General features: G+C 43.1%; 1 protein-coding gene across 2 annotated transcripts in view; it reads right to left on the bottom strand.

Annotated features, from left to right (window-relative positions):
- sh3pxd2b (SH3 and PX domains 2B) overlaps positions 1–21,802 on the bottom strand; it is a 90,874-nt gene that overhangs the window by 23,563 nt on the left and 45,509 nt on the right. For both annotated transcript variants that reach the window (XM_080749704.1, XM_080749705.1), the window contains exons 4-5: positions 21,334–21,410; positions 9,182–9,273 (exon numbers count right to left, since the gene is read on the bottom strand). In XM_080749704.1, coding sequence (XP_080605830.1) covers positions 9,182–9,273; positions 21,334–21,410 — 169 coding nt within the window. The remainder of the gene's footprint in view (positions 1–9,181; positions 9,274–21,333; positions 21,411–21,802) is intronic.

Below are 21,802 nucleotides of genomic sequence, written 5' to 3'. Positions count from 1 at the left end.
GACGGCCGCCCATAAATCCTTATTCATAAGTGCACCCATTAACGCGCTATAAATAGAACCCCTGGACTTGGCCGGTGGTGCTTGCCCCACCGCCGGTGAGCTGGGCTATCAAAGGGAAGCAGTGTCTGCCACCGTATAGGTGTGTCTGTGTAAATGTTTTACAACTTTGTGAGGACCGTCCATGCATGAATGTAGTTAATTGCTAGTCCTCATAAGTATGTGTGTGTGTCCCCTGTGTGTGTGTGTGTGTGTGTGTGTGTGTGTGTGTGTGTGTGTGTGTGTGTGTGTGTGTGTGTGTGTGTGTGTGTGTGTGAGAGAGAGAGAGAACGTGTTGAGGTGACCATGGAGTCACATGAGAGACCAGGGACGGGCAGAGAATGTTAGAGAGGCAGGGGCTGACATTTCTAAAAGGGCCTTTTGGTGGAAATATCGAAAACAGCAGACCTCCAAGCTCACAACGCGTCGCGCTTGGAGGTCGGCTATTTTCGGTGCTTACACTGAACTAAGCATAATCATGTCAATACTGGAGATGTGGAGTAAGGTATGAATTTCTACACAGAGAGGGCAACTCTTTCAACATAAGATGCTGCATTCACGTTCAGGAGAGTTTGGACAAGGCAATTTCTTGAATGACGCCTTCAGGTATGGCATGGAAAGTGGGCATTTGCATTTCTTCCACCATAGAAAAACTACATTCATGGTCTGGAGAGGGCACTTTTTACAGACGGATAAAAGTGCACGGGCTCAAGCCCCCTTTGGTGTCTATGTGTGCACGTGCCTGTGAGAGACCAAAGTAAGTTAGTGACATTGAGGTCTGAATCTCTCCTCTCCTCTCCTCTCCCAGGGAGACAGACAGGCAGAGATGCCGTCTGCCTCTCTCTCTCTCTCTCTCTCTCTCTCTCTCTCTCTGGGCAGTAGATAGATATACAGCCCATGATAAATCTTGTGTGTCTTGTGGAACCAGCCTCCCCCTCGCTGTCAGTCAGCCAACCAGCCAACAGGCCTGGGCATTTAGCAAGAGTAGCCGTAATCCAATTTCAATAAAGACAAACCAAGGTCTTCTGTGTATTCATCTCATCTGCCTCCAGTAAACGCCCCTCCCTTACAGCAGAGGCTCAGGGCTGGCTATGGGAGCTAATGAGGTATGTGCCCTTGGCAGGGATCTGTCAGGGACGAGGGAGGGCCTTCTAAGATATACCTGTCTAGCTTCTTCTTATGACCCTCAAACTTTAATGCTCGCAGCCGTGTTGAATTTGTCGACCAAAACTATGAAGAAAGATTTTTTAGTTCTACTGGATCTCTTCTCCACTTGTCCCTCCCAAACACATTTAGTCAAGTTTTTATTTGTTGATGAAATTGCCAATATATTTAGTCTTAGTTTTAGTCATCGTAGATTCGTTTTTGTCAGTGGAAAAGTGGTAGTCGGTTGACACTGTCACATGACGAAGTGAAAGTTAGGCCTTACTTTAGGAAAGACAAACATAAAACCAAGATATTTATTATGTTTGGAAAATTGCTTTGGCAATGTAGAGATGTATGTTTTCTCATGCCAATAAAGCTCCTTTGAATTGAACATTTTATTGAAATGATATTCCTCAAACTGCAACTGCTGTTGACTTGGTCATGGTGAATTTGGTATCAGTTGTAAGTTAGTGCCATAAAAAACCTCTCCACAAATCACACCATAATGTGTGAGAACCATTGTGGCATTGTGTGTTTGGCATGGCTAACTGTAACTGTAGAGCCAGCAGCTGCAGAGCAGGAAGGAAAGACGTTGTTTCTCTTTTAAAGGGACACACAGAGAAGGGTGGACTGACTGTCAGAGCTGTGAACCGGAGACACTATACGATTTGTTAACGCTGTTGTGAACAACAAGGGCTGCACCGGTGGTGTGTTCTAACGCTATATACTGTACATAGTATATTCAAACCAATGTTCATTTTGATTTAGTTTTAGTCATATTCTTTTGAATACATTTTCATTTAGTTTTAGTTATATTTATTTTAGTTTTAGTCAACTAAATATACAGTTGATTTTGTCGACAAAAAAGTATTTTGGTCGGCCGTGATGAACATAGTTGACAGGATCTAGTCTCAACTAGGGATGGGCCGATAAGCGATATTATCGTTTATCGTGATAAAAAACAATCCTCCTCCGTCATGCACTGGGATCAATTCACCTTTTATTTGCCGAGCTGCATACCCGGTACCATTTAAACCCTCTATTGGTAAAACATACTTATAATATCGGTACTTGACACAGTCTTTTTTTTTCACTCTCTACCAGATCTCTTTGCCAAAAAATAGATCTTCAAGCTCACAACGTGTCACATTGCGACAGGTTGTGAGCTTGTAGATCTGCTATTTTTTTGGCAAATGTTCCGCCCCAGGATAATGGATGTGGGGATATTTTGATTATCACGATAAAATCGTAAATCGCAAATTGTTTGGTCACAATAACCGTGATATGAAATGTTCATATCGTCCCATCCCTTGTCTCACCCTCGCTAAGGTCTTCACTTGGCGCCGCCCCCCTGGCCTTCCCTGACCTCACGTGCACCCATGGGCGTAATGTAACTCAATTTCCTGTCGAGTGACGTGACCTCTCAGCGAATGGGAAGCCACACCTCATCAGCGTAGCGATGACAGACCGGTTAAGGTCAACGCTTTACTGCGACAGACTCTGGGTGTTGGAAAACATCTCAAGAGGTCAGAGCGAGAAGAAAGTTATGGGCAATGAAAGCAGCCACGCGTAACCTCCGCTGCCCTGAAGGTGCCGCTAACCTTAAAACCAACACATCCGTAACCAAAAGTGCACGTAGGTGTGTGTCTGTGTGGGTGTGTGTGGATGAGCGTGTGGGTGTGTCGGGTGGAATCCTCATATGTCCAAAAACATTTTATTTTCCAGGATTCTAATTCAAAAGTAGCAAAGAGTAGCAAGAGCCCAAAGTGTGTTGAGCTTATCGGATCTGCTACTTTTGATGCTATTGTGCGACACTGTAGTACAGCGGTTCTCAACCAGTGGTCCGGGGACCACCAGTGGTCCATGAGGGGGTTCCAAGTGGTCCCCAGCTAAATGATGGAGTTGGTAACCAAATGGACCCTTAGGATATAGATCCTTAACTCGAGATTGTAAAATCAAACCAAATGGACCTTAACGGGTCCGTTTGGTTTCATTTTACGCTTTTACGTTATCTCTCCTATGGTACCAACATCAATACAGCATGGAATTGTGAAATCTTATCCAACGATGACAAGATATTCAAAGGTTTTGGGTCCGAGTGGCTAAATCTCATCAAACGGTGGTCCGCGGCTCAAATGCAGAATAACGGAATAACGAAAACGGTTGAAAAACCACTGCTGCAGTATGGTCAAGTAGGAAATAGTTTTACGAATAAAAAAAAAAAAGTTAGAATACCGTCACTTTCGGGCAGAAACCTTGTATCTCCAAGTGTCACATTTGTATGTAAAAGCCCTGCTTCATCATACAAGGCCGTCGCACAAAAGTAGTGAAAACAGCCGATCTACAAGCACACAGCGCCTCGCGCCGCGAAGCGTTGTGTGCTTGTACATCTGTGCTTAGATCTGTGCTTAGATCTGTGCTTGTAGATCTGCTAGTTTAGTTCATTTTTTAAATGATAAATACAAAACGAACGGTTTTGGACATACAAGGTTTCCACCCGACAACGCCAACATGGAGATAGGAGGTTTCTGCACAACAGTGAGGATATACTGTTTGTCTGCCTTTAAGTATATAGTTATGTTCTGTGCCCGTGTGCTTCTACGATGTGTGCGTTGGCAGGCCGCTGGTCACGGCCGCTTTTATGACTCCGTCTCGACACGTTGTAACTGTCAGCACCGGATAGAAACTAATGTGTGGCGTGAGATTTTACAACAGACCAGCAGCGACCAGGCAGGTGCTGTGTGTGTAGGGGGAAAATAGCAGATATACAAGCTCATAGCGCGGCACCGAGTGGCGCACTATGAGCTTGTGGATCTGCTATTTCTTTTTTCTCGTGAGATTTTACAAGCGAACAGGCAGCCAGGTGCTGTGTGCGTAGGGCTGTCACCGTCATTACATTTTAGTTGACGGTAAAATTGTGCTTTTTGGCATTGAACGTTGGAACATATTATATTAAATAAATAGAAATTACATTTCTGTTTGTCTATTATGGCCCAAAATTGTGTACTAGCCAAAACAGGCTATATACTGTTACTTAGTCTGAAAAATGTTCAGCCGATCTACAAGCTCAAAACATGCCACATCGTGCCCCATTGTGAGCTTGTAGATCTGCTATTTTCTGATATTCTCCAAGCAAACATATATATTTTTAAACTACACCAGGCTGAAAGTGGCTAAAAGAGCATGCACAGTGACATGGAAACAACGATGGCAAATATGACATTTCTGTTTCATTTCATCCAGCTGTTTTGTTTTTTATACAGGCGAACGCCAACGTCTCCTAACGATTTACGCAAAAATAACTGTGATTAGCTGAAATATTACGATCGGGGGGGTGATTATGTCAGCGTTGTGACAGGCCTACACGTGGCCCCGGGGGAGGCTGTTGTGCAAGACTCAGCAGAAAGTAGGCTGCTACATGTTAAACTGCACACTCAGGCTTCTAGCAACTCGTTAAACGGACCTTTTCTCCGAGCGGGCGTTCCCTGGGGGAAGCACCGAGAGGGAGTGACATCATAGCCATTAGAGGGCGTAATGATCACAGCAGTGATCGCTGATGGGCTGGGGATAACTCTCCTGCTAGAATGTTTGACATAAGGTGACATCATAGGGGTCCAGGGTCTCCTTTATGAGTAGAGGTGTAACGATATAGTAACTGCATCGAAATATAGTTTTTAAACTTAAAAAATCGAAGTATATCTATCTATAAATGCGACAAATCTCTGCGTGTATGTATCCGCGTATCTCGAGAACCGTTCGTCCCACCGGCTTCAGATTCGGCACGCGCGTTCCCCGACGTGGCGCGGAGTGCAGTGCCGAGCCTCGACCCGACCCGACGCACGGTTTTCCGAAACCGGCGCAAAACGTTTGGAATCTCCTTATGCAGAGCTGATTGTTGACATCAGGCTGTTCCGGAGGAAATCGGCGCAAGCGCTGACTCATTGTGACATCACTTCATAAAAGGCTCTGACATCACGTACGCCGGCGCGAAACGTTCGGAATCACCATATGCGGAGCTGATTGTTGACATCAGGTGTTTCGGAGGAAACCGGCGCAAGCGCTGACTCATTGTGACATCACTTCATAAAAGGCTCTGACATCACGTACTCCACATGAGTCAACAAAAAATCTCTGTGAATGTGTATGTATGTATGTAATCCGCGTATCTCGAGAACCCTTCTTCCCACCGGCACGCGCGTTCTCCAGATATGGGCATAAAATTAATGCCCGTATGCGGAGCTGATGTCTGACATCAGAGTTTTCCGCAACCGGTACTGTGTGTGCAGAGATCTCCATATATGGGCATAAGGGGACAAAGGCAAACAGATGGTCAAAACGGGTCCTATGACAACAGGTATATTGGGGTTTGCATTAAAGGGTGGGGACAAAGGCAAACAGATAGATGGTCAAAACGTGTCCTATGACAACAGGTATATTGGGGTTTGCATTAATGGGGTCCGCTCCAAAAAAGATAAAGAAAATAAAAGAGACAAGACAAACATAAGACAAGCAACAAAGCGTGGGACTGGGAGGATGACTTGAATGATGCAGATTTAAGCAGGCTGCGTATTCTGCTTAAAGAAGAAACAAACAAAAAGCGACAGAGATCTCATATATGGGCATAAAATGGACGCATATAAACAGATATCTCCATATGCTTAAAGAAGAAACAAACAAAAAGCGACAGAGATCTCATATATGGGCATAAAATGGACGCAGATAAAAAGATATCTCCATATATGGCATATATGGGCATAAAATGGACGCAGAATCACAAATATCTCCATATACGGGCATAAAGGGACACAGACAGACAGATACAGAGATCTCCATATATGGCCATATATGGGCATAAAATGGACCCAGGATTATATCTGCAGTGATCTCCATATATGGACATAAAATGGACGCCGACAGACAGACAGATACAGATATCTCCATATATGGGCATAAATGGACACAGGCAAACAGATGGTCAAGACATATGGAGTCCTATGACAACATCATATGACAACAGGTATAATGGGGTTTGCATTAAAGGGCGGGGCATTCATTCCCTATTTACATCGTTCCCGAGTTGGCCAGGTCGCCGACTAGACGCTGGGCCGCCCGAAGGGCGGCCCAGCTTCTAGTAGAAATAAAAACAGCTAAAATTGAATCGTATCGTTTTATTTTGTATCGTATCGAATCGGCAGTGCAAAGAATCGATTGTATCGATATACCTACTTGTCCATTGTATTTAGCATTAATTACTTTTCCTTTCCATATAGCTACACTGGTCTATCGATAAATGTGTGTAATCTCTGGGTTCATGTCAAGGTGCAGGTTTGTCAATATACAATGTCCATGTATTTGGCAGATAATCACTGTGTTTACTTATTTATATCCATAATAATACATGTTTCCCTTAAAAACCTGCACTATCCACACCTTTAAAAAATAGCCGATCTACAAGCTCATAAAGCATAGCATTGCGACGTGTTGTGAGCTTGTAGATCTGCTATTTTTTGGCAAATGTTCCGCCCAGGATAATGGATTTTGATTATTACGATAATATGGTAAATCTCCGAGGTCAAATTCAAAGGTAAGTGGGAAAAAAACACTCTTAATCCTGGCAGTCAATGTGTTAAATGCAGTTTTGATGTACAACTACTTTACTTAAGATGTCAATACAATTATTGTTTGAATACAGCAGTGTTGGGAAAGTTCACTTTAAAAACGAACTAGTTCAAGTTCAAGTTCAGAACTTCTAAAATGAACTAGTTCATTTTTAGTTCATAATTCCCCATTATGAACTAAAGTTCATGGTTCCCCAAAATGAACTACATAGTTCTTTTTTAGTTCTTTTTTTAACCATATTTTTTTTATACTTTTGGCTATTCAAAAAGAAAAAATCAAACCTCGGTTCGAAGTGGAGCGGTGAATCTGAGCAGCTATGTGTGTGTGTGTGTGTGTGTGTGTGTTGCATGCGTGTGTGAGTGAGTGGTGAGTGTGCCTGGCCTGCACAAAACAGCGCCCCTCCTTTAACTAGTGTGTTGTGTGTGGCCACTCAAGGTATTGCCAAGCTACGGACACGGCCACCCAGCCAGCCACCCACCCACCCACATACCCACGGACATACCTGTCTATTGGGAGCGCTTTCACCGCTCCAAAAAAAAAGGAAAATAAATATATATAAAGGTCTATATATAAATGTTTAGACGTTGCTGCATGCTATTATTTGTCAAAATTATTGACTCAGCCCATATAGAACCACACACAGCAATAATTTCATCCAACTTAACATTGAGGTGCCCACAATATTTATGTGCCCACTGCCTAGTTCCCAGTCTTCCTGCACCCTTATTGTGAAGGGCTGAATGTAATAACCATGTTATTGTCTCATTGTGTGAAATATCATAATATTCAAAACAAATATTTGACTCCAATTGATTCCCCACACAGTATTGACTTGATATAGCAATAAAAAAATATATATATTACACAGCAGTTGTGGGAAAACTAAGACATTGTTCAAAAAACACAATTCCGATTTTGGTCATTTTGGAAATAGGGCAAAAAATATATTTTTCTTCAATCTACTGTCTTGACACTCTAACCAAAATTGTTCTATAAACCATAATCTACAAATTGGAAGTGAAAGAAACTTTAACACACATTTGAAATGAAAACAAAAAATTACATGTACAAGGAACCCCACTAGAAAAAAACCAAAAAAGTACATGTACAAGGAACCCCACTAGAAGGCAGACGTTTCTAAACCGTGCACAGCATGTTTCCGCGTTGGTTAAAATAGCTGATCTACAAGCTCACGTTGTCTCGTGGATGCGACGCGTTGTGAGCTTGCAGATCAGCTATTTTCGCCGTGCAACACACATAGGACAAAGTATAGTCAGTCAGGCTTGCGAGACGAGGAGGAGATTCACGTGCAGCAGCAGAGTGCAGACAGCACCGCATATCAACGGAGGAACGTTCACGAGATGCAGTAGGCACTGCTGCGTGCTGCTGCGTGCAGTGCCTACTATTGGAGCATGTGAATGAAAAGAGAGACGAGAGGAGCAGAGGACAGACGACCGCGGAGGCGCGGACCGCCGCATGAACGGCCGACGAACGCCGACGAACGTCGTTCACGGGCGTCAGAATGACCGCGTTCGACAATATCGTTCATCAAGCGAAAACAATTACGTTCAGTTCACGTTCGCCCAAAATATGAACGTGTTCATGAACGATCGTTCTTTGAACGCGTTCGGGTACAACACTGGAATACAGGCATAATACTTGTAGAAGAGGATTTTTATAAAGTGATATTATTTGCTACAGTAAAACAAAATCAGAGTATTTCTTCCACCGGTGGTTGTGGGAGTATCATTTAGCTGGAGGGAGAGTGTGTGCTGCATGGGTGCAGAGTCAGGAAGGAGAGAAGGTGGTTGTTTGTATTGTACTCAGGGGCGTCACTAGGGGGTGGAAAGTGGGACTGAGTTACTAGGGCCCAAGGTGGAGGGGCCCTAGTAATTTTAGCTATTGAAAAATAGCAGATATACAAGCTCACAGCGCGGCACCGAGTGCCGCGCTGCGAGCTTGTAGATCTGCTATTTTTGAAAAGTCGTGAAAATGTGTGAAAATCTTTGAATATATGTATTTCTTAAGCGAACATTTGTAACTCAAATTCTGCTTGTTCTGGGGGTCCCTGGAACTAAATGTTTTGAGATGGGGGTCCGTGGCCAAATACATATAATTTTGGGGGTCCTTCACATGAAAAGGTTTGAGCACCACTGACATGGAAACACAGGTTGCTTGCACACATTTTCAAAAAAAAATTTTTTTAAATAGCAGATCTACAAGCTCGCAGCGCGGCACTCGGTGCCGCGCTGTGAGCTTGTATATCTGCTATTTTTCAATAGTTAACATTCAATGGGGGGCCCACAGTGAATCCTTGTACCCGGGGCCCAGAATTTGGTGTGACGCCCCTGATTGTACTGTGCTGTGTGTGTGTACTCACTCCTTGGGTGGGTTGAGGTCTTCAGGTCTGGTCTCAAAGAACACTCTGACCTCCTCACACTGTGAGATGTAGACTGGCAGCTGGATGAGAGCCTGCGGGCAAACAGGAGCACGCTGAATAAATACACACACACGCACACTGACGAGACACACTGACAGATACAACCTTCTCCAACAAGAGGAGAAAAGGGTTCACGACTACCAAGCTTTTTTCTTTTTAACTTGGCTGCATCGTTTTTCATGATAGTTGCAATGGTTGACTAGTTGTATTTTACCTTTCACACTTCTTTTTTTTTAAGAGTTCTTTGTAACAATGACGATTGTATTTCCAAAGCAGGAATGTAACGTATTCTGCTGCAGCAAGACAGGACCACAGTTTATACATTACAATAAATAGTAATTTTGGTCACTCTAAAGTCTAAACGCAAGATTAACAAAAATAAGCGGTTGCCATCGAGAGATGTATGTTCTGTTTATAAAGTATGTATATTAAAAAGGGAGAAAATAGTACAGTGAAACAGTGTGACATTGGATCTCAAAGTGGGATCTAGGTAGCCTAGCACAGCTAAACTATCCACCCATGTTAACACAAGGGATAGATATACTGTATACTGCAGTTAGTTAACTGCATGGTATATAGTCTGGCCACGCCAGGCTAGGGTCTAGGCCTGATAAAAGTATGAAACATGCACAAAATTCACCAGAACACAGGAAATCAAATCTACAATGTTAATTTTTTTCTGGGGGGGACCCCCAGACCCCCCGCTTTAGGGGTTGGGGCAATGCATGCAAGATCATATAGATATTCACTTAAGTAATGACTTACAGATGAGACGTCATTATTAAAGATGTCTTACTTTGCTTCTGTCATCAGATCTGTACACCTACATTTGGCATTTTAAGCCTGAAATTGTACACATGCTAGTAAAGTAAGCCTGATGTAATACACATGCACACAATTCAACAGAACACAGGAAAATATATCTATTAATACGTTTTGGGGAGAGGACTATTCTCTTCCGCGCACCCCCCAAAAAATAAATCTCCTGGATTCTGACAGTCCAATGTTGACAACCCTGGTCCAGGGACCATCAGGCTTCCCAATGGACCCTTACAGGTCTGTAACTCTTAGAGTGTCCACATTTGCACTCTCAAGAGTTATGGGGTCCATGAAATTAAAACGTTGGAGAACCACTGTTGTAGTACATTAGTACATGATCCCCTAACTAAGGATCTTTGCGTGCGATTCTGCTCTGGGTACTGATGTTGTTTGAATGGATGACAACGGCTCCCATCAACATGTGATGTGGTTCACAAGAAAACAGCACACACACTGGCAACAAGTCAAGCTAATAAGATCACCAGCCATTAAACACGCAATTCATTCATCATCTGGTACTCTGCTCCTTTATGATTCAAACTCAGTTCATCGGTCCCCTTCCCTCCCTCCTTTCATCCCATCTCGTTCCTCTCTCTCTCTCTCTCTCTGGGGGTCTGTCGATCATCACAAGGGAGCAAGGGACACAAGCTCGGAAGATGAAAGACAAAAAGAAAACACCATGCTCAGTTCTCTCTTTAGTGGTCTGAAGTCCCCCCCCCCCCCATCGGGTCTACAAAGGGCAGTCAAGAGGCAGATAATCATCTCGGCCAAACTGGCGGCTCCAATGAGGCGAGACAGAGTGACTGACGCCGGGGCCGTCACCCACACCGCGCGGTACGGTTATCACTCTGAGGAGGAGCAAGGGACGAAACTAGGGGAGAGCTAGCGAGGGAATAGAGGGAGCACCTCCCTTTCAGGCTGCCAGCAGGCGTAGTGCGGCGCTATATCCATCCATCAAGGCCCGCTACCTCCAACCTTATGTCTCCGACTTTAATAATCCTAAGTGCTTCAATACTGTCCTCGGAGAGAAAGGAGTCTCCCTCCTCCCTCCTCCCTTCTCCCTCTCTCTCTCCTTCTCTGTCCTTCCTCTGCTCTCTCCTTCTTTCAGTCCCGAGCAGAACAGATATCAGATATGACATCGAGGCTGACAGCCAATCATCTTCGTGCTCTCGTCTCCGCACTGGGAAAGCGCCGGCGAGGCTCGGTGCCAACAACAGAGCACTGGGACCGCTGCCACGGACCAGAACCACCGTTCCTCCTCCCAATATCAAAGACAAGGTCAAGGAGAGTAACGTGTGCTATAGTGTACCGACCGAGCCCTCCCATATGCATTTGTTGATCTACGCGCAAAATCACCAGTGATCAATTCCCGTGATTGAAACTGGCCTTTTAAGAGCCTCAGGTAAATTCCACACAGCCAGTGGTGGAAAAAGTACTCATATTCCTTACTTAAGTAAAAAATATCAATACTGCAATATAGAATTACTCTTTTAAAATGTAAAGTCTGGAATACAAAATTTACTTGAGTAAACATACAAAAGTATTGGTATAAAAATGTATTTAAAGTACCAAAAGTAAAAGCACAGATCTACAAGCTCACAACGTGCATTAGAGCTTGTACATCAGTTATTTTATAATGGCCCAGGTATAAAATAGGGCTAAAGTGGTTGGTTAATGTATGTTTTACAATATTATAATTTATACCTGCAAAGTAACTAGTAGCTAAAGTGTTCAAATAAATAGTGGAGTAGTGGAGTAAAACTACAATATTTGGATCCAAGATGTAGTGGAGTAGAAGTAAAAGTATTGGAAATTTGAAATCAAGTAAAGTACAGATACCTCAAACTACTAAAAGTACTTAAGTAAATATACTTAGTTGCTTTACACCACTGCACACAGCCATATTGCTCTCGTCCCTAGCTAATTAAAACGATGTTTTACTGGTGACCTTAACTAGTCGTCCACCCTCCCTAACACGCACGCACGCACACACACACACACACACACACACACACACACACACACACACACACACACACACACACACACACACACACACACACACACACACACACACACACACACACACACACACACACACACACACACACACACACACACACACACACACACACACACACACACAATCACAAACACACACACACACACACACACACAAACCCCATCTGATCGTCCACCCGGTCTCGTTGCGAGTCCAGAGTGGTTAATTACAAATCAATTTGGGAGGTCCTTCACATGAAAATGTTAGAAAGTCACCGCACTAGACACGTGTCGGACGGTAGGCAGAGATGTCCCATCGCTCAGCTACGTGAGACCCGGAGGAGAGAGGGGTCCCATGCAGTGGTGGATTCAGCAGTCAGCCTGTGAACCCACGTTCACTCATTAGAATTCTCCCCGGGGACGAGACAAGAGGCCTCCTCCAGGGCCCATTACTGCAAATGGACTTTATGGGTGTTCTTTACTGCACACAGCATTAAGGTAATTGGTGTGTGTGTGTGTGTGTGTGTGTGTGTGTGTGTGTGTGTGTGTGTGTGTGTGTGTGTGTGTGTGTGTGTGTGTGTGCGTGAGTGCGTTTCAGAGGACAAATATGTCAGGAACACAGAATAGAACTGTTTGTACATTACCCATAAGGCATAGGGGGGATGACCAAGCCCAAACGTGACCGTACTGTAATTTGCCCACAACAACACAGTACAAATCTCCCAAAAAACGAACCTCTTTCCAAACAAACAACGGGCGTTATTTCTTTTCCCTGTGGCTAGACAATATTGCCAAACGAGAATGTTTGAGATTTCACATGATTTTGTTTTGTTTTTCTCCTCCCCTTGTCTGATGACTCAAGCTGTCGACCTTTCCCTAGTCTCTCGATTACAGACTTACTTCTGCATTACTGCAAAGGGAAAAGAGCGACAGAACTTTTCCCTGACGATGGCTAGCCAGATTGACCTTTCCCTAACACTGGCCTTCGGTAGAGAGAGGGAAAGGGACGGAGGGGGGAGAGAGAGAGAGAGAGAGAGACAGAGAGAGAGAGAGAGAGCGCAAGAGTGAGAGAGGCACTAGAAAAAAACAGGGTGTGTAAGCATAAACTCCCTTAACCTCTCTTAACTAATTTGCTACTTAAGAGATTGTTGAAGAAATAGGTTGTTCTTAATCTTATGCGTGGGTGTCTTGTTTTCATTGCAGAATGCAGACATTTGTCCTTCCTTATCTGTGGAGTCCATGTATGGACTCAGCATCTAGCAGACAAACAACACTTTGATGCATGCTCATGGATACCACCACTTTTGTAGGGAGACCCGCTGTGATTGGCCAGTAGTCACTGTGATTAGGGGTGGGCGATATGGTGATAATTATCGTTGAGAGATGAGGACAGAGGTATCTTATATATCGTGATACAATTTTGGGAGCCTTGTAAAAAATCTTGTTTAATCATTAATACAGAGATTCATTGAAGAATTCAATTTAAACCTGCATTTTGGTCTAAATCAGTAGTTCTCAAACTTTAAAATGTCAAGGTCTCCGACTCTGACAGTATACAACCCTAACCCTAACCCTACTTGTAAAGTTCAATTTAGACCTCCCAAAAGGAACCCAGAGTCTAGTTTTTGTCAAGAACTTGAAAAATAACCATAAAAACCAACGTGAAAAAGAATCGTGATAAAATCGTGTATCGTGAAAAAGCTTAGGAAAATATCGTGATATTGTATTATTCCATATCGCCCACCCCTAACTGTGATTGACAGTAGCGTTTTTGTAACCGTGCCTAAACCTAACCTTAACCCTAACCTCACAAAAACTATACCTAACCCTAAAACCTTAACCTCAGTAAAACTATGCCTAAAGGCCTGTCCATACTTTAACCAAAACTGCCCTTTTCGGGCACAAAAACTAAACATTAACCCTAACCTCAGTAAAACTAGGCCTGCAAGGAAGCGTTGGCAGTACGATGCTCCTGGCATCAGACCTGTGTCCTTTCAGTAATAGGACAGGACAATGAAAACTGTAAAAAAGAACATATATATTTGAGTGACCCGACCAGCGATTCTAGTCCAGGACTCTTCCTTGCTGCACACAGAGCAGGACCTCCGTATTGTTGTTTCAGATTGTGTTTCCCGGTTTGAATAAAAAACATCAGATTTCACAACCCGGGGGGAATTCCATATGAGTCAGGCTAAGGCCTCAGCTGTTTGACAGAAGGGCTGACACAGCTTCCCTCTGAGGAAAACATCAAAAAGAACCAAAAAGAAACTCCTCCGGTTTCACCGTGTCGACCTGACTGTGCAGCACAGAGGTGAGTGAAACCCACCGCCCAGTCAGCTCCAGCAAAACCACACTGGCTTTGAACTAGGGGTGGGCGATATGGTGATAAATATCGTTGAGACGATGCAATGTCTCCACGATATATAACTTTTGAGAGATATCGTATTTATCATGATACAAGGAGGGAGTCTTATAAAAACTCCTGTTGAATTGATAATACAGAGATGCATTGCAGAATTCATTTAAACCTGCATTTTGGTGTAAATCAGTAGTTCTCAAACTTTAAAATGCCATGGTCTCCCCTTAACACAGGGGTCTTCAACGTTTAGGCCAAGGACCATAAGTCTACGAAACACTAGCAAACTTCCATTGAACATTTCTCAGTAACTGTACTGCTGATTCAAAAACACTGGTGTTTCAGCTGTTTGATGAAAAAAAGCATTATGTTACTTTTAGCTATTCAAAAAATAGCAATAGCTCATATGGCGCAAATCATGCCGCGCTACAAGCATGTAGATGTGCTATTTTTTTAAAATCATGAACATTTGTGCAAATCTTCGAATATACGTATTCCTTTTTATCCCACGATCCCACGATACCCATTGTTCACCCGTTGTCAATTATCTAATGTAATCCTGGGCGCAACTCAATGGACTGACCTCATGCTTCCTTAATAAGAATATACATTATTCTTAAAGGGGGGTGGGGGGCAAAAAAACACATTTTGGGCGATCCTTGACCTTGAAAAAGTGTGAGAACCACTGACATAGAAAAAGTAATTTCAGAAAACTGTTATGATTTAGAAGACCTTTTTAGAATCGGCCTCAGGTCCAAATGGGTTAAAAACACACTGTTTTTCCATCCTACTAGTATTGCGTGCCTCTTACACGGCACAACATTTCTCAAATGTCAAAACAGGTCAAGCCCACACACAATACAATCACACACAATACAATAGAAGGCACTGCATGGCATGATGAGGTCAGGGAGGAATGACATCTCAAGCACGTCCTCAGCCAAGCAGCAACGCCGGGGCTGAAACTATCCCTGCTGACTGGATCCATTCCACACCCACGGTGGTGTAGAAAGTACCTAAGTATGTTTACTCTAGTAGTGTACACTTTCAAGGTGCCGTTAACCGTACTTGAGTGTTTCAATTTCTTGATACTTTATACTTCTTCTACTCCACTACATCTCAATGTACTTTTTTTTTACCAGACTACATCTCAGATTCAAATACTGTACTTTTTTTTTACTCAATTCTTTTGACAGCTTTAATTACAGTACTGGTTACTTTGCATATTTAGATTATTATTAAAGGGGAAGACCACCCATTTTCAATATTGAAATATGCCATTAATATACCTTAGAGAAGTTGTGTGGTAATAGAAAAAAAGTTCCCCCCTTCTGTGTTGCCTAGAACTGGAGGATTGATTTGGGGGTTTGTATTGTAAAGTACAATGTGTGATGTCATCAAGTTGTACTTTACAATACAAACCCCAAAATCAATCCTCCAGTTCTAGGCAACACAGAAGAGAGGGAACTTTTTTTCTATTTCCACACAACTCCTCTAAGGTATATTAATGACACAGTTTAATATTGAAAATGGGTGGTCTTCCCCTTTAAAGATATTATCAGGCCGGGAACACATTTTAGTGTATGGAAGGGGCTTACAGTACATGTACAGTATGTAGCAACATATTTATTTTTGTAGGCTAATTTCTGATTTAGGCCTAACTATAGGTTAGGCCTAAATGGTTTAAAGATTGACAAATGAAACAATCTCCATCCATACTATAATTAGAGAGAGAGGTCAGTCAGTAGGAGGTCAGTCACAAAATGCATTATCTATTCACTCGCTTCAGCGACTGATCTCAAATTTAACAAGGCATTGGCCATTAGCATTATACACACGGTGACGGAGCCCGAATTTCATTTTTCCCAAATTCTAGCAATTTATTAGCGTTTCTTCACTCTACAGCTTTACAGCCTGTTGTCAGGGTTACGGTCCGTTCCTCCAGGCCATGGGATCTGTAGCCCCGGGCCCACACACACCTCTCTCACAGTTAGGAATATCTCTCTCTCTCTCTCTCTCTCTCTCTCTCTCTGTGCATGGGTTGCAACGGGTCATGTGTGTCTCATCTTCCAGCGGGTATAGAAAAATGATGTGGAGCAAATACATCCTCATACTTCTATTCACCTAATTTTGCTGTTAAATTACTTCTATTCACCTAATTTTGCTGTTAAATTATTTGTATCCATCATAAATATACACTCCTCCATGGGCTGCTCCTTACATTATGATGCTCCCACATATTCTCACGCACGCACCATGCAGTTACAGTTACTTTCCCCATAACCCACACTCTGCACATATTTTGCAGCACATATATTCGAACGGGTAAGGTCTAGTTAAAAAGAAAGGTACTTTCACTTTCGGTACATTTCGAATGACAATACTTTTGCAATTCTATTCAAACAATAAATACATTTAAATACAAGAATGTTACTTGTAATAGAGTGGTATTGCTACCATTACTTAAATAAAACAAAGTAGCCGACATCTTCCACCACTGCACACCCACACAAACGCAAGCCCAACAACACAACTCCTCCCAGCCCTGAGCTCCTATTTTTCACATAAGTGGTAAAAGATGTTTCCTACACCAGCTGTACATTCCTCTAACCCCACACGACCCTCCGAGACACACAGCAGGCGAGAAAACACTCCCACAGCCAATGTCGTGCATTTATATCACCCCTAAAGCCACACTCCGCTGTCGTCGCGCTCAGTAAATAGCAGATCTGCAAGCTCACGGCGCGTCGCGAACGTGACGCGTTGTGAGCTTGTAGAGCTGCTATTTATGGCATTCAACACCAGCGTGTAACTAAGTATACACATCAGGCTTAAAAGTCGCGTGTGCGCAGTAAACACGCTCTTAGTGAACTTACTGAGCTTTAAGGTAGTATGGTCACTTTACTTGAGAATTCCCATTTTGTGAAACTCCTCTCTGGCCTCATGCCACCATGTGCAGCAGTGCCTTTTGTGACACTTTAAACTTCCACTACAACTGTTTGACAGCTTTAGTTACTTTGTAGAATTAGATTAGTGATGCAAAACATCTATTAAAACCACTTGAGCCCTATTTTATACTAACTTCGGCTATTCGAAAACACCCAACAAAGCTTGAGATACTTTGTTTTCTTTAGTTGAGAAGGTCAGAAGTGACAATAACATCTTTCAACACTACTAAACTGTAAGTGTTTTACTTGGCTGACAGTCATTTTGAACTGCATTGTTTTAATGACTTGTTCCCTCTCTCTCTCTCTCGTCGTGGATGAAAACATCTGCTCAAATGCAAACAAGGAGTGAACACAAAAGGAGGCATGTTGGAACTACCTTCCGAACTAACAAGCTCAATCCCCCCACGTCAGTCAGGCTGAGAGACCTACACATGTTTTACAGGCCCTTAAGGAAGGCCCCTTTAGAAAAATAAACAACAACACAGGCCGTGGGCTGCAGGACATAATGCTGACTGGAGCAAGCTCAGCACTGAGCAAGTTCTTTGCCTTTGGCCAAGCGAACCAGATAGTCCAATCACAGCATGACATACCAACTGAGACAAGGGGCTCCCCCTAACCTCTGCAGATGTAGCACTATCTTCTTCCCATCAAAACTACCCACACAGCCACCCAAAGACAAAGAAGCATCTAAGACCTGTTGAGGTATAGCCTGGGATACGAGTTCTCAACGGGCCTGAAAATTAAGGCCTGGCCCAAACTGGGCCCTACTAGTAAGCATACATTTTAGGCCTGGGGTCTTCGAGAGGGGGTCCGGGACCCCTAGGGGGTCCTCAGAGTTACTAAAGGGGGTCCTCCAAATCTTTGTGTGATAGAAACTTGTTTTTCCCCAACCTTTTTTATATTAACTACTTGAATCCTAACGTCCGTCCATATTCCGAGAACTTTAGCCAAAAATAGCAGATCTACAAGCTCACAAAGCCTCGCGCTGCGAGGCGTTGTGAGCTTGTAGATCGGCTATTTTTGGCAAAGAGCTTTGGAGGAGGAAAATAGTAGACTAAGTTCAGTGAAAGGTCAAGTTTATTAAGTATTGACAGTTCAAGTGGTTAAATATCTGAAAACCCACATTAACATGAATCCAAAATATACGATGATTGTGCTGTCAAACAATTAAACTATATGGAATATATGAAAAGGTTGTGGGGATCCCTGCTTCATCTCTTTCTCAACTAAGGGGTCCTTGGCCTGAAAACGTTGAAGACCTCTGTTTTAGACCCTAGCCTACCCTAAATATCGGGTCAGGTCGGGTATGGTCGGGCTCGGGCAGAATTTGAGAACTCTAGTCTGGGATCCAGCCTGCTCGCTACGTTCAGCGTTTTTTTCTTTAAAAAAAAAAAAAACAGCCCGGAAAGACTCCTATATCTCCGTGCCCAAACGGGGGAAAACAACGGGTGGCTTCTGATTGGTCTGTTGAGGGGGCGGGACCAGTGATCCAATGTTATACCTGACTCGTGACTCCTGACTTGCCAACGTAATGGAAATACGAGTCAAATGGACAAACGTTAACGAATCAGTGGACGGCTTGCAAGATTTGGTGCCATCATGACTTACCGTTATCATTATCCAGGCCACATTTTCGGGTGGTCAAGCTTTCATGATTTGGATTGTACGGCCTGCACTCTAACCCCTTCAAATATACATAGAAGACGGAGAGGAAGACCAGAAAATAACAAAAGACTTATCCCATTTTGGACGGGAACCCCTTTTGGGGTTTCTTACTTTCAATATGGGAACCCATTTTTGGGGGTTCTTGTTGCTATGTAGAGCACTGGTTCCCAAATGTGTGGGTCATGCTAAAAACAAATTGGTCACAACTCGAGTAAAAATCCCATTTACTTTTCCTACATATAAAAAAAATATATATATATATATATATATATATATATATATATATATATATATATACATACTGTATTTCAATAGATTTTTCCCTCTTCCAAAAAAACTAGACCAGGTCAACCTGGTTGTGCCAGACCCCCTGTCTGTCATCATCATTTATGACATCATGCCTTTTGTAGGCATGTCATCATCATGTCATCATCATATATACCCTTTATATAGAAAACCAGGACAGACAGACAGACCGACATTTGCTTATGTAGGCCTACCCATTTCATGGGTCTGGCAAACATGTTTTATATACATCTAACAACAAACACATCTAAGAATTTCCCTAAATGTAAGAAAATATGAATTAAGAAGTAGTGAAAACAGCAAATATACAAGGTCACGACGCGGCGCAAAACGACGCGTTGTGAGCTTGTAGATCGGCAGTTTTCACTAGTTTGGGTCCTGGGAAAATATATAATTTCTCTTTTGAGACCCTTAAATATCGGTCCGTGACCCACAAATAGGTCCTGACCCACTGTTTGGGAACCATGTGGAACCAGAAACAGGCTGCTTGACAGAGATGATATCTGTGAGGAGAAGCAGAGCAGGTGATGTCTGCCGTTCACTGAAACACATCTAGGAGAGACACAGCTCAATGCGTGCAGCGGTGCTTACCAGATTTCCCTGGTCACTCTCGATTTAACTCATCATGCTCTCTATGAGAAACAGAGGTCATTTTCCATTTACGCAACACAAAGCTAGAATTGGATGCTATATACGTAACCGTCGCTTTTCCACTGAGATCAGCAGCGCTGTGTTACTTTACTTCTAGTAGCTGTATTCAGGGTTCCCACACATTTTTACCAATTTATTTCCAAAACTCTTCCAGAATATTTAACCCAATTTCCAGGACTATATAACAATAATTCAGCTCAATAACGAGTCACTTACTCCTATGCGCAGTGCCCTAAGACAGGTACTGTATGCCAGTGGTTCTCAACCTTTTCAGGCCGTGACCCCCGAAATAATCATATTTGAACTGGGGACCCCAGCACCCTGGCGAGCACTAAGAGTTGAGGAATTTTGTATAACATGGTTCTATTGTGAAATTTCTGCCTCTAATATTTGACAATTTGGCCCATGTTAAATCTGTCATTTCAGAGGTATTAACAAAATCAATAACCAAAGACAATGCATAGCTATTTTTTACAGGACCTTCCAGGACCCTTGATAAATTCCCAAACTTTTCCAGTACTGGAAAAATATTTTTCTAATTTCAAAATATTTCCAGGAATTTCATGACCGTGGGAACCCTGTAAGAAGCATCATATGGCACATACTGAAGGTCAGGAGCCTAGCTCCTGTTTCTGTAGCGTGAGGCGGCTTGATGTAAAAGTACATCCCCCTACCACCATGTACAAGTACACCACCTGGATATGACGCTAGCATGTAGCATGTCACAGGGACTTACCCCCAATCCAACCCTTGATGCCAAGTGCCTGCCTAGCAGGGAGGCACTGGGTCCCAATGTCATAGTCCCCCCTGCCGGGGATTGATCTCCGGCCTCCCAATCTCATGACAGCACCCCAAAATTCCTATCGATTACTCACCCCATGGAGACTTGAATTGGTTTCGTCGCATTCCTAAGCCAATAATTTGAGGGGACTCTTTGTGTCTCCATAGGGAACAAATCAGGCTCACGCACACGCTTGTATCTGCTTCCGACTAATTTGACCATTGCGATCCATAGTTATCGGCGATTGAAAACACCACCTGTTTTCCTCCATACGTGGCGAGACACAGAAGCGGAGAAAATGGCGATTTCAGTGTTCTCTACTCCAGTGCTTCTCAAAGTGGATTCCAGGGACTCTGTCGGTTCCTTTTGGGGGGTCTAAATTGACCCCTACAAGTCTGTAACTCTGACAGTGTACAAATGGAACCAAATGAACTCTAACGGGTTCATTTGGTTCCATTTGTACACTGTGAGAGTTAAGGGAAGACCTTGAAATGTGAAAGTCTGAGAAACACTGCTCTATTCACCCTGCAGTGCTCATTGATTCATTTCATATTACTGTACTCACCCTGCAGTACTCATTGATGGGCCTCAGCCGTTTCATGGCAACATCCCTGATGTGGCTCCTTCTGAAGAGGATTTTTCCTGGAATAGAAATCAGGGACAAAAGGCATTAGGTACTGTACTGTACTATAGGCCAATATGCATGCAGTAACATAGCAGCCATTCCTGTAACCAGTTTCAGCTGTCAATACAGATGCTATTCGTTAGGTTTTTTTTAAAAATAAATATATAATGCGAAGTGGAACCCACGCGATCATACCCTGCTCATAAGGGGTTCATTGTTCACAATATTGCCTCACGAATAAAAAACTAAGTGTTCACAAAAATATCTATAAAAGTCAATATGACATTTCAATATCGCTTCCTTGCAACGTTTAAAAACAAAATTACAGCTTTGGCATTTGGCTGACGCTCTCCCTCGTCCATTGGTTCTCAAGGTGGGCTCCGGGAACCCCCCAGGGGTCCTTGAGGGG

Source organism: Nannobrachium achirus, assembly GCF_963921795.1.
Source record: "Nannobrachium achirus genome assembly, chromosome: 19".
NCBI classification, from domain to species: Eukaryota; Metazoa; Chordata; class Actinopteri; order Myctophiformes; family Myctophidae; genus Nannobrachium; species Nannobrachium achirus.
This window is presented reverse-complemented; position numbering and strand designations above follow the sequence as displayed.